The 12,992-nt window shown below is 38.6% G+C and overlaps 2 protein-coding genes across 4 annotated transcripts in view; both read left to right on the forward strand.

Annotated features, from left to right (window-relative positions):
- The first annotated feature begins 1,504 nt into the window (after positions 1–1,504).
- lyar (Ly1 antibody reactive homolog (mouse)) lies at positions 1,505–4,211 on the forward strand. The gene is made up of 8 exons (XM_085273377.1): positions 1,505–2,138; positions 2,226–2,340; positions 2,433–2,540; positions 2,623–2,703; positions 2,893–3,214; positions 3,416–3,478; positions 3,636–3,721; positions 3,959–4,211. The coding sequence occupies exons 1-8, from the start codon at positions 2,017–2,019 to the stop codon at positions 4,094–4,096; spliced, it is 1,035 nt and encodes a 344-aa protein (XP_085129503.1). The 5' UTR covers positions 1,505–2,016; the 3' UTR covers positions 4,097–4,211.
- A 4,212-nt stretch (positions 4,212–8,423) lies between these two features.
- Positions 8,424–12,992, forward strand: part of tmem128 (transmembrane protein 128) — a 14,098-nt gene continuing 9,529 nt past the window's right edge. For all 3 annotated transcript variants that reach the window (XM_085273381.1, XM_085273378.1, XM_085273379.1), the window contains exons 1-3: positions 8,424–8,602; positions 9,846–9,978; positions 10,931–11,092. In XM_085273381.1, the coding sequence (XP_085129507.1) occupies positions 8,503–8,602; positions 9,846–9,978; positions 10,931–11,092 (395 nt within the window). In that variant the 5' untranslated portion in view covers positions 8,424–8,502. The remainder of the gene's footprint in view (positions 8,603–9,845; positions 9,979–10,930; positions 11,093–12,992) is intronic.

The following is a 12,992-nucleotide window of genomic DNA, read 5'->3' on the forward strand; positions in this document are numbered from 1 at the left end:
AAAACGAGTGTTTGCAGCAAATGTGAGCACAAAGCCTCACTTTGTACAAGTCTGCTATTAAAGTTATTAAAGACGACGTTCCTGTTTTCAAGGTACAACTTGGACCTACTGTACGAATCTCATGGATACACACTAAATGAAACAATAGTGTGCACGACTCGAGATTCTGATCCCTCGTTCTCTCCTGGACTGAGACAGCTCTGAATAGCTGGAGTTTAATCTGGTGACAGCAGGTTTGTAAATAAGGTAATCAGGAATATTTTGATAAATGAAAATTGTCCTAATCCAGTTAAAAGAAATTATATTCTTATAGAATTTGAGACCATGGAAGCTAAAGTAAAAGAGGTTAACTTTAAAATCATAAATGAGATTTACCCAACCCAATGAATTTTTAAGACGGAAATTTAACTTAGATGTGTGTACATTTTGTGGAAATGACACTGAAAGTCTGGATCACTTGTTTTTCTACTGTGAATCAGTGCACTGCTTCTGGAATGACATGTGGAGCTGGCTACAGTCCAGGGGAATTCAGTTACCCCATTTGACGGTGACCGTAATAAAATTTGAAATGCTTGCTGAGAATGCAGATTTTGACTTGATGATTAGAACGGTTTTGTTACTGGGAATTTTTTTTATTCACAAATGCAGATACTTTAAAGCTAAACCATGTATAAACGGATGGCTGAGTGACATTAAACTTTGGGCTAAGTTGCTGAAACTTGTGAATAACAAGTAAGCCTGTAAAATTGTTGTATTATTTAAAAAGTTTAATGTATGTTAGAAGGATACCTCCCTATTTAATGATCATGATTGCCCCTTTTTTATTCATATTATTTGTGCCTTTGGTTTCAAATCCTACAATGACAGTTTTTTAAAAAAAATAAAAAAATAAAAATTTCCTTTTATCTTCATTGTTTTCTCTTATCTCGTTGTACCGCTCAACCGAGGATATTTGGATGCTTCACATGTTATATTGCTGTTTATAAATAAAGTTCATTTTAAAAAAAAAGAAAAAAGACAGCCCGGGACTGCCCGGGACATTTAAACAATGGATACCTCCGTATATAAACAAATTCTTGCTTTTCTCCCTTTCTTGAATAACAGCACGGTAAAATAAGAAGAATGGCGCCTAATTAATTACATACTTAATAATACAGATTTAATAATATGTCACGTGAAGATTAATCAGACAGATTAACTGTTTACTGACAATTGACAGTGATGGCGGACATCATCATCACTATTCCAATCAATCCTCTCCACACAGACAATCATAAACACACTCGACTACCACTAAATCAAATTTAACCCGTACACAAACACGATTTGTAATGACGCTGGTTCAGTTTACAATAGTGCTCATTCGCTCGGTCAGCAAGTGGCGGTATCCTCGTACACTGGGGAGTAAACTGCCATTAAACGAAACAGGAGAAGAAGAGAACATCTGCACATGCGCGGTACGGATCGGGGAGTCCTGATCCGTAACTATCTTTTTTTTTTAGTTTTTGTCTACATTATATCGAAATGTTTCATCACTGAAAACATTTTAAAAGATACTTATTATTGTTAACATCTTAACATATATTCCGTAGCTATCGTAAAATGCTTCGAGCGGAAGTAGTAGCCTTTCGCACATGCGTGGTACCGATCAGGTTTCCGGTACGGGTAGTGGTACCCTAATGTGTGTTTGGAAAAGTTTGGAATATAACGAATCCGCTTAACGTTTGCGCTCAAATACGATTTTGAGGCAACTGATTTAATCCGTCGGCTCACACCGTTTTGACCTCCACTTTTCCCAGGAGAGGGTTTGATTTTGTAGTGTTTTACAGTTTTAGGGGACCCGGGTCTGCCGCCGTTCTTTGGCTAACGTTAGCTCGTATCAGCGCTGTCACATGCGTTCAGCTTTCGCATGAGAGTTTAACCGACTCCGGTTTATAGGTCGGTGCCGCAGAGTCTAGGCCGGTTCAGTTTTGACCGTTATCGCTGCACTCTAGCCAAACAAGAGAGTGTTTGAATATGGTGTTTTTCACCTGCAACGCTTGTGGGGAGTCCCTGAAAAAAGCTCAGGTTGATAAACATGTAAATATCTGCCGGGGCTGCCAGGTCCTGTCCTGTATTGACTGTGGAAAAGACTTCTGGTAATTAATGACTGTTTACTGCTAGCCCAGGCTAACAGGCGCTAGATCAGCCTCGGTGCTAACGATTTGTGTGTGTTTGTCTACTAGGGGCGATGACTACAAAACCCACATTAAATGCATCAGTGAAGATCAGAAGTATGGAGGCAAAGGCTACGAGGCGAAAACAAACAAAGGAGATGTGAAACAGCAGCAGTGGATCCAGGTAAGATTCAGGGAAGAAAAAGAAAAACTCTGTAAAGCTTTTGGATCACTTAGGAAAGCCAACTGTTCTGCCTTTATGTCCTTTTGCTGAAGAAAGTCCATGAAGCCATGAACAAACCTGGAGTCAGTGCAAAGCTAAGAGATGTCCTCCAGCAAGTCAGTACTTACGATAACGTACCGAGAAAGAAGGCTAAGTTTCAGGTTAGTATTACTTAAAACTGTACAAAGTAATCAGTTTTCACGTTAATGTTGATTCACTGTCACATTTTTCTTTTCCCATCAGAACTGGATGAAAAATAGTCTCAAAATACCAAACCCCAGTCTGCAGGAGGAAGTGTGGAATATACTTGCTGCAGCTGATAACGTAAGTTAGGCTTGTTAGCTCTCATGTTTTTAGTTTTTTCTGTGAATGTGTGCTTATTAAATTTGAATGTTACCAGGAAATGAGTGGAAGCAAACTGCTCCTTTTAACATCAAGTCTGCCATAAAAATAAAGAGTCTAGCATGTTTACAATAGCTGTAGTGATTGTCTTTAACTGCCACTGTCTGACAGGCTTCAGAGCCCCCACAGCCAGCTCAGCAGACAGAGGCTGAAGTCAAAGTACACACTAATGGAAAAGAAGAGCCGAATGGCCACCCAAGTGATGAGGGAGAGAAGAAGAAAAAACTGAACAAACGGGAACGCAAAGAGGCCCGACAGCAGAAGAATGGGAAAGCTACAAAAGGTGCTGAAAATACAGTCGCACAAGAGCTGGAGAAAGAAATGGTGGACAAAAAGAAAAAGGACAGAAAGAGAAAACAGCTCTCTGAAGAACCCAGTGATGATGATAACAGCTATGGCACTGAAAATGAGACATCAAGCAAGAAAACAAAGGGTGAGTCAAGATTTCTGAAGTGCTAGACATTATCTGTTACTGTCATGGTTAAACTGAGTTTAGGTATTCTCTAACACTCAAGGGGATGTTTACATCAGCAGCTTTGTGAAGTCTGGTCAGATTTATGTTTTTTTTTTTTTTTTTTTAAGTGTGTGTGTATTTCAACATTTATTAGATAACTCTGTTATCATCCTTTTCCAGTTGATGAAGAAACTGAGGATGCTGATGATCAAGAGGAGACTGAGGATCGAGCTGCTACTAAAGGTACAGTGGAGCTAGCAATGACTAAGATTGCCCTCCTTTATTAAATGATTAGTCAGTGATTAGGCAGCAGAGGTCAGTGTTGCCTCTTTTGTTCAGAGTGAGAAAGTGACCCTTGGTGATTAGTGTCTGTACTGAAAGCTGATTTCTTTCTCATCAGGTAAATTTAATTGGAAGGGGAACATCAAGGCAGTACTGAGAGAGTCACCTGACCAGGAAATGTCAGTGAAAAAACTCAGAAAGAAGGTGAGCCATGAAGTGTTTTCATTGCTATATGAAATGAGGATGTAGTTGTTTATGGTAAATGGCCTGTATTTGTATAGCGCTTTACTAGTCCCTCAGGACCCCAAAGCGCGTTACACATTCAGTCATCCACCCATTCACACACACATTCACACATTATTTGTATATCAAACTCTTAAAGTTTCAAAGATCTATAATCTTTTATTAACACTAAAGTAAAAGCTTGCTCATGTTTTTCAGATTTTGGCTGCCTACTATTCCTACACTGGTGATAGGAATTTTAAGAAGGAGGAAGAAGTGCTAGCACTTTTCAACAACAAGATCAACAAAAATCCAAAGCTTAGAGTTTTGAAAGATAGAGTTAGACTTGTAAAGTAGACTCCTTTTGACATATTGCATAGATTTTTTTTTTTATTTCAAAGCCATCATTGTCTTATTGTTGTCTTTTAATACAGTTGACATGATGTTGAAGATAAAATGCTTTTACCACCGATTTAAGTGTCCGGTTCCTGTTTGACTTAAAAATTTTAGTACTGTTTAATGTATGACAATTGTGATAGATGGCTGCTCTGTTACGCATTCCAAGCTCGCGGTAAGGCTGGGAAATGGCACCTTATCTGTGGGATTGGATGTTCGAGTGGGGGAAGGGTAACGGGAGAGGTGCACCTGAGGTGAATTAGACTCTCACACGGGACGAAGTTAATGCACATTCCTCGGCACCCCGAACGGGGCTCACTTGGCCAGGGATACAGAAGCCCCATAGAGGCAAGACGCTTGGTGTCAGCCTCAGGTGAAGTTTTAATGCTGTCTGATTTTGCACGACTAGAATGAGCAGTCTCTTTACCCTGTACGCACACGCAGACACACAGACGCACACACAAACAGGAGGAAATCTGCCCAGCTTTATGAAGCTCAGCTAATCCCAGCAGGTTTAACACTGATGCTCATTCATCACACTGCTTACCTTGTAATTGTATATTACATACTTTGGGCTTTAGTCAAGCTGTAACTGAAGTTTGGTAGTATTAAAATGATGTTTTCTAGTCTACCTGGGCTCAGCTGAACTTAATTCTGTTGATTTAATCCAGACCCCCCAGAATGCTGAAACTACATCTTCACTGCAAAACAAATGCGTTCATTCAAGCCTTAATCTGCTGTATATGATTAATAACATGCCGTTGGTATCAAAGTGAAATTATGAAACGTACAGCTCTGTGTAAAATGTTGTTATTTATATTTTACTTACAAAGAGCCAGACTTCCTCAAAAAAATATTTTTTTTAAGTGGTCTTGAGCAATAGTTCTTACAGTTTTAGTTTTTCTTTGGACATTCACTGCATTTCACTTATTTTCAGTCTAGTCTGTATAGCTCTCCATTTTCTTTCACTGATCTATGAATTATTCAAGCGTAGAAAAGCTACCTAACTCAAGGAATTTCCAGATGTTGTGCCTGCACAGGCAGCTTAAAAAACAACCGATTTTTATATTGTGTCTTTGGGGACTTTGTAATCAGCAGGCTGACCAGAAAAACCCAATATAATCCATTCCTGGTTATGTGATCTACAAAATGCAGAAAATAACAAGGTTTCAAAGACAAAATAACATTTTTGCATGAATAAAGTGTTTGCCAAAAAGAAAAGTTGGCATAGATTGACATGGTGTGCGATGTAGCTGAAGGATTTTAATATACTGGAATAGAAAAGAAAATGGCATCTGTTGCAGATGTGAAAACCAGCAAAGACTTGACACAGGAGCGAAAAGATGCATCTGGCCTTGTAGTTTTTGTTGAAGCCTCATCACAAATGGTCACTAAACGGCTCTGTCATGATTTGGAGCTCCATTTCAGCCAGCCTTGTTTGGAGATCGTTTAAAATTATTGGATTTAAGAGCATAGAATAGTACCATCAGATTTTGATCCACCAGGCAGTACAATTTGGAAAGTATCTGATTAGAAAAGGTTTAATTTTGCAGCATGAAAATGATCCCAGACACACTGCCAATGCAGTAAAAGCAGACCGGGAAAGAAAAAAACAAAAATCAGTGAAACACTATCAGTCATGGATTGGCCTCTTCAGATAGATTGGGTGGCTCAAGAGTTTTTTTTTTTTTAAACTTATTTATTTTTGGTTTATAAAATTGTGATATACAGTGGGGCAAAAAAGTATTTAGTCAGCCACCGATTGTGCAAGTTCCCCCACTTAAAATGATGACAGAGGTCAGTAATTTGCACCAGAGGTACACTTCAACTGTGAGAGACAGAATGTGAAAAAAAAATCCATGAATCCACATGGTAGGATTTGTAAAGAATTTATTCGTAAATTAGGGTGGAAAATAAGTATTTGGTCACCTCAAACAAGGAAAATCTCTGGCTCTCACAGACCTGTAACGTCTTCTGTAAGAAGCTTTTCTGTCCCCCACTCGTTACCTGTATGAATGGCACCTGTTTGAACTCATCATCTGTATAAAAGACACCTGTCCACAGCCTCAAACAGTCAGACTCCAAACTCCGCCATGGCCAAGACCAAAGAGCTTTCGAAGGACACCAGGAAAAGTATTGTAGACCTGCACCAGACTGGGAAGAGTGAATCTACAATAGGCAAGCAGCTTGGTGTGAAAAAATCAACTGTGGGAGCAATCATCAGAAAATGGAAGACATACAAGACCACTGATAATCTCCCTCGATCTGGGGCTCCACGCAAGATCTCATCCTGTGGGGTGAAACTGATGATGAGAACGGTGAGCAAAGATCCCAGAACCACACGGGGGGACCTGGTGAATGACCTGCAGAGAGCTGGGACCAAAGTAACAAAGGTCACCATCAGTAACACACTACAACGGCAGGGAATCAAATCCCGCAGTGCCAGACGTGTTCCGCTGCTGAAGCCAGTGCATGTCCAGGCCTGTCTGAAGTTTGCCAGAGAGCACATAGATGATACAGCAGAGGATTGGGAGAATGTCATGTGGTCAGATGAAACCAAAGTAGAACGTTTTGGTATCAACTCGTCGTATTTGGAGGAAGAAGAATACTGAGTTGCATCCCAAGAACACCATACCTACTGTGAAGCATGGGGGTGGAAACATCATGCTATGGGGCTGTTTTTCTGCCAAGGGGACAGGACGACTGATCCGTGTTAAGGACAGAATGAATGGGGCCATGTATCGTGAGATTTTGAGCCAAAACCTCCTTCCATCAGTGAGAACTTTGAAGATGAAACGAGGCTGGGTCTTCCAACATGACAATGATCCAAAACACACCACCCGGGCAACAAAGGAGTGGATCCGTAAGAAGCATTTGAAAGTCCTGGAGTGGCCTAGCCAGTCTCCAGACCTCAACCCCATAGAAAATCTGTGGCGGGAGTTGAAAGTCCGTGTTGCTCGGCGACAGCCCCAAAACATCACTGCTCTCGAGAAGATCTGCATGGAGGAATGGGCCAAAATACCAGCTACTGTGTGTGCAAACCTGGTAAAGACCTATAGTAAACGTTTGACCTCTGTTATTGCCAACAAAGGTTATGTTACAAAGTATTGAGTTGTATTTTTGTTATTGACCAAATACTTATTTTCCACCCTGATTCACGAATAAATTCTTTACAAATCCTACCATGTGGATTCATGGATTTTTTTTTCTTTTCTTTTTTTTTTTCCCACATTCTGTCTCTCACAGTTGAAGTGTACCTCTGGTGCAAATTACTGACCTCTGTCATCATTTTAGGTGGGGGAACTTGCACAATCGGTGGCTGACTAAATACTTTTTTGCCCCACTATAAGTGTCACATCTATACGAAGTTAAGCACTGTTACACAGTTTTATTTCAGTGAGGTATTTTAATAAGAGGAGTCATTTCATTTTCCCTAAAGATGACGAAATGCAGGAATTGTGCAGTTATGTGATTTAAATAATTAGAATTTTAGCAACATGTCAGTCCAATCGTCATATATTACAAAAATAATAAAAACCTTCCAACAAAAAGCTGGACTCTGGGATTTATAGCTGCTAAACTGGGTGATAGACAAACCATTAAGTATATAAAAAAAAATCTGTCTCAAGTCTCAACAGAAAAAATTTAGGGCTCACAATTACAAGCAACAATAAGAGAAGTGTCAGATTGCTGCCAGAGCTATGTAAATGTATACATTCACATTCAAGATAGGCTTGGAGTAAAGCCAGCGACTATGTATTCTGCAAATGTTATGAGGGTTGGCATCAGAAGTACCCCATCAGACCACCCTCCCCTTAATCCTCAGTTACACTAGACGTGCATTTCTTTCCAGACCAGTGGTCCAGTTTGGTTGTTGCTCTACCTTTCCAGCTGCTCCTTAATAAAAGACGGGCACAAAATGTTTTTTATAGATATTCTTTTTAAAACGACAGAAAATTTCTGAACGGCCCATTCCTCTTTGCCAAATTCTATTTTTATACGTGTAAAGATATAAGAAAAAACAGTCGTATCTGTCACTTGAGTTAAAAGATTGAAGAGACTGAGAATACTTTAAATTAAGCATTCTATCTTAGAAAGATCCAATTGAATATATACCTGACGTTAACCTTTCAGAAAGTATTCTATGTTTTTACGTTTTACTTCAGCTATTTTATAATCGCTTTAAAGTCAAATGATTAAACATTTAGTTATTCTTATCATTTTATTATAGAATGGGTTTTAAAACTACAACCGTCTCGTTCAAGTGCGTCATAAAAAAGCGACTCAGTGTGTCACAGGAAGTGCCTTCTGATACACAGCTAGCTAACATTTAATGTTCATGTTAAGTTAATGGTAGCGTCAGTAAAATGCTGAACGACAGCGAACTTGCAAACTTACGGAATCGATTTAGAAGAGATGCAGAATTGCTTATGCGACCAGCAGATTCGGGTACCGAAGATGAAAAGAGTAAGGTTTAGAAAATGTATGCTGGCTAACGTTATTAGCCAGTTTGAACTAATATTTCTTCTTCGTCTTCTTCTGAACGAACCATTTACGCTGGAAGCACCGTCACTGTTATCCACAGAGTTAACCCCGGTCTGTGACTTTAAAGGTGTCAAACTGTCACTTGAGTACAAATGGTGGTTGTCTGCCACAGGTACAGCTGCTGACCCGAGCAGAGGTTGATAGAAAAGTAACCTTTCTTTCTTTTTTTTGGTCTTTCTTTAAACCATTTAACGTTTTTCTTTCTTTTCATTACTTCGTCCCGGTGTTGTGGTATTAAGCTACAGGTAATTAAACGCAGACTCCCTCAGCTGTAACACAGCGGCTGGTCATTGTGACTGCAGCCTTTTTATTGTAATGGTGTCTTGTAGGCAGCTTGTACAACCGACACTTGTCCAACTCTGAGGCCTTAGCTGGCAGAAATCCACCAATTCTTGATTGTTTTGACTGTGAGACTGTGAAGAAACTCTGTGTCAGCTCAGCAACATAATACAGGGGACACTCTATCCCTACACAGTTATCAATTCAAGGGTCGTGCCTTTGCCAGTGTAAACTGTAAGATAACCGAGATTGAGATTTCTTATGAATGGCTTTGTGTATATGACACCCATACCTGCTTATCATCACTGGGTCTCTATGGCAAGATAATGTATTATAGTACTATGCCAATGTTACATGAAGGATGAACCATTAGGCTTAACTTTGATTAAGATGTACAGCAGCTACTTATCTAGGGCGTCAAGTTCATAGTGAACTCTTTGTATAGTGGAGTAGCACGCTAAGCCACTTCAGCAGCCAACAACAATCTCTGATACGTTTAATCAACCATTAAATTATAGAGATTAATAGCCCTCTGAGAGGGAAGATTGTCTGAAGGAAACCTATCAGTTTTGCCTCAGAAGCTGCTTAAACGTTAAAGGCTGGAATTTGTACAACAGAGATTTGTCGTATGCCTTCTGATGAGACAAATCTTAGATTTGATTTATGTCATCTGGTGCTATAACTTCAGTTTTCTTTGAGTAATGCAGGGTGTTTAATATAATAACTTTACTTAGCATCTAATTTATAGTAAAACATCGTAACAGTGTACGGTCTGTTCTTCTGAGGTGTCCTGTAATTAAGTATGCTCTTAAAAAGGGCTTGAGTTAATGCAAATAATTTTTGTGCTTTTGTTTTTGTTTGTTTTTGTTTTTTTTTTATCTTTCAGGTCAAGAGGAAAAAGAGGTCAAACCACTCCCTCGCATCAATAAACACTCTGTTTTCTGGATTGTGGCTTCGGTAGTTGTGACATACTACGTGGACTTCCTCCGACACATCATGGAAAATGATGATATAAAAAGGTGAATGTGCTTTGTTGCTCACTCATTCCGCGTTATACTATTATTAAAATTTCTCAGATAATCACAGTAAACATTGTTCTTTTAAAGTGTTTGCTGTAGTTCTTTCTGAATATCATCAACATCAGTATATTTCATTGCATTTTGTGGAAAATGCATAATTTGTGATGATACTCAACATGAGTTCTATTAGCTAAGCAGGTTACTGTCCGCTTAGTTGTTGCATTTTGCCTGGACTATAGAACAGTACTGCTGTTTGGTTCACTAGCTGGTGCATGTGCACACAGACATTAGCTTGTATATTTTCTGCTGTTAATGTCTTTACTGTAGCTTATCTCATATAGAGTGACTGTTCTCTACTCTGCACTCTAATGATGCAGTGATAAGGAGATGCAGATTAGCACAATACCCTTGTATAAAAAGAGTCTTTCTTTTCTTTTCTTTTCTGGGGTGCACCAATTCCACCAAATGCCATACTCAGATACTTTTGTAACTTAATCATAGCTAGATGCTGATAACTGCAATAACAGAAAACATCCCACAATAAGAAGTGACGGATTATCTTCTTAAAGGCGTCACCTCCTCTGTGCACATTGTTTTTTTAATATATTTCACATAATTTTTGTCAAATCAGTATTTCAGTTTAAAATTTTTTTTTATATTACTTACATAATTGTAGTGTTGGTGTTATAAAGGAATACCTTTTTTTAACATTACATTTTCTTTCTTTATTTTTTAACTGTATCACCAAGCACTACTTTGTCGTTATGAAAGGTGCTTGAAAATCAAAACCCAAGAGGTGTTTTTTTTGTTTTTGTTTTTTTTTTCTTCTCTTTCAATGACATTGTGATTATATGATACTCGTGCGAATGTTTTCATGATGCAGCATGTTCTCTGTTTGAATAGACTAGCTTTAGATGTTGACACTGATCCTCATTTTAACCTGTTTTGCCAGTTGGTGGTTCAGCGTTGGTCTGTTACTCCTGGGGATCTGCTTGTCTCTGGCCACATTTTGCATTGTGTACTTGGAGTGGTACAAAGGCATCCAGCACTATGACCAAGAGTACCCTGCCATTCCTCCAATCACCACTGCAGCATTTATCGCTGCATCATGCAGGTAAAACGGGACATATCCTGCGTAATTACAAGTTAACTCCAAAGCATTGTTTTCACACAAAAAATGCAGCCATAGGTTTATATGCCAACAACATGTATAGCAAAGGCTATAGTACTTTTCTTCTTTAAATGTTTTTGCATAAACAATTTTATATTCTTTTGGGTATATAGTAAGAGATAATGGTAGGCAACTGACTGTCCAGTAAGATTTAAATGTTACTGTGGCATGTACTGTAATCAAAGTGGATCTTAATCTGTAGGGAATGAAAGCTGCTAAAGCTAGCCTCTCTTGACTCAAACTGATCTAAAAGTATGTGTGTAATGTTATGAACAGTAAAAAGTGCCTAGCATTTCAGCACAATTTAAAATATGTAATAATTGACTTGTTTAATGGCAGCCATTTTGATAGCAGGTTGAAAACAAATATTGGTATTTAATCAAGGCTATTTGTGAAAGTGGAATGGAGCAGGTTTAGACATTTTCTTGCAGGTGTTTGTGTGTATACTACTGTGCAAAAAAGATGTTGAACCAACCCTCATTTCTTTATAATTTTCTAGGGAAATTGAAAGTAGGGGCAGCAAATTATTTTCTTTATATATTGTCTTGCATATTTGCAATATGCAATGCAGTATATAAGGCAAAAATAGAGTTTGTACAGTTCTCAAAAGCTGGAAAATCTATATCGTGTGTATATATGGTAATATCAATATGGTATAATGAATTTGTATAACCATTTTTATTTTTTAACACTGTCTGAACTCCCTTAGGCAAATCTTCTTACCATTTATTTAAGTAGTCTTCAGGAATAGTTCTCCAGGCTTCTTGAAGGACATTTAAAGCTCTTCTTTGGATGTTGGCTGACTTTTGTTCCATTCTCTGGCAAAATGATCCCACACTGCTTCAATAATGTTGAGATCTGGGCACTGGGGAGGCCAATCTATGACTGAAAGTTGGGCTGTGCGATATGATGAATTATATTAGAGGATGATATCGAAACACTTATTGTTTCATATTTATACTCTATCACAAAACACAGTATTAACTGAAATATTCTTTCATTGGCACCACACAAGAACCAGCCAAAAAAAATTTAGGAGCTCGTTATATGATTTTGTGCACTGGTCAAAACATTCGATTCCAGGTACATAACTCCCAGCCAAAAACACTTCACCACGAGTCGATTTGCCTGTTTTATATTACGAGTGTCGGGTAAGTATTGGAGGAAATCAGCAACGTAGCATACTACGCTGGAACAACAGATATGTGGGTGAGCCGAACAACACATCCTTGTAAGAGTTTAATGGTGCACTGCATCCGAAACCGAACACTCTGCAGTCAGTGTCTGCAGAGGTTAGTTTCTTGACAACCATACAGGGACAGTAATGATAGCTGGAGGGCTCAGGGAAGCGCTTTCATGAGTGCAACGGGTCATCTAGTTTGTGTCAATACGCCATGTGGTTAACGCCATGTGAGGGTCATATTTGTTTCACTTTTGATTTAATTTAAATGTAACAAGAAATATTACTTCTGTTTATATAATCAACACATATAATCACAAAATCTACAGAAAATGTACTATATTGTGATATGTGTCATTATCGGGATAACAGATGGGTTATATCAGGAGATTTTTGGTCATATCGCACAACACTAACTGATAATGTTGCACTTTTGGTTTCTCTATCCAGTTAAGTTTTTACTTCATTGGCAGTGTGTTTGGGATCATTGTTATGCTGAAAAATAAAGCTGTCAGTCATCTTTCAGTTCATATTGCATGGTGGATCAAAATCTGCCAGTGTTTTTCTGCATTCATAATTCCATCATTTTCGACACAATTTCCAGCACCATTGGCTGAAATGTAGCCTCAAACCATGCCAGAGCCTCACCGAGTTTTACAAATG

The sequence above is a fragment of the Mchenga conophoros genome, linkage group LG5, assembly GCF_057382185.1.
Source record: "Mchenga conophoros isolate Kocher_MC1m ecotype Shallow Benthic linkage group LG5, M_conophoros_male_GT1.1, whole genome shotgun sequence".
NCBI classification, from domain to species: Eukaryota; Metazoa; Chordata; class Actinopteri; order Cichliformes; family Cichlidae; genus Mchenga; species Mchenga conophoros.

What these genes read in the sequence shown, in the direction of transcription:
- lyar (XM_085273377.1), top strand. Translation starts at nt 2,017, where the DNA reads ATGGTGTTTTTCACCTGCAACGCTTGTGGGGAGTCCCTGAAAAAAGCT. An exon ending in GAAAGAAGGCTAAGTTTCAG is followed by an intron (nt 2,541 to 2,622) that starts GTTAGTATTACT and finishes TTTTCCCATCAG; the next exon opens with AACTGGATGAAAAATAGTCT. An exon ending in TGAAAAAACTCAGAAAGAAG is followed by an intron (nt 3,722 to 3,958) that starts GTGAGCCATGAA and finishes CATGTTTTTCAG; the next exon opens with ATTTTGGCTGCCTACTATTC.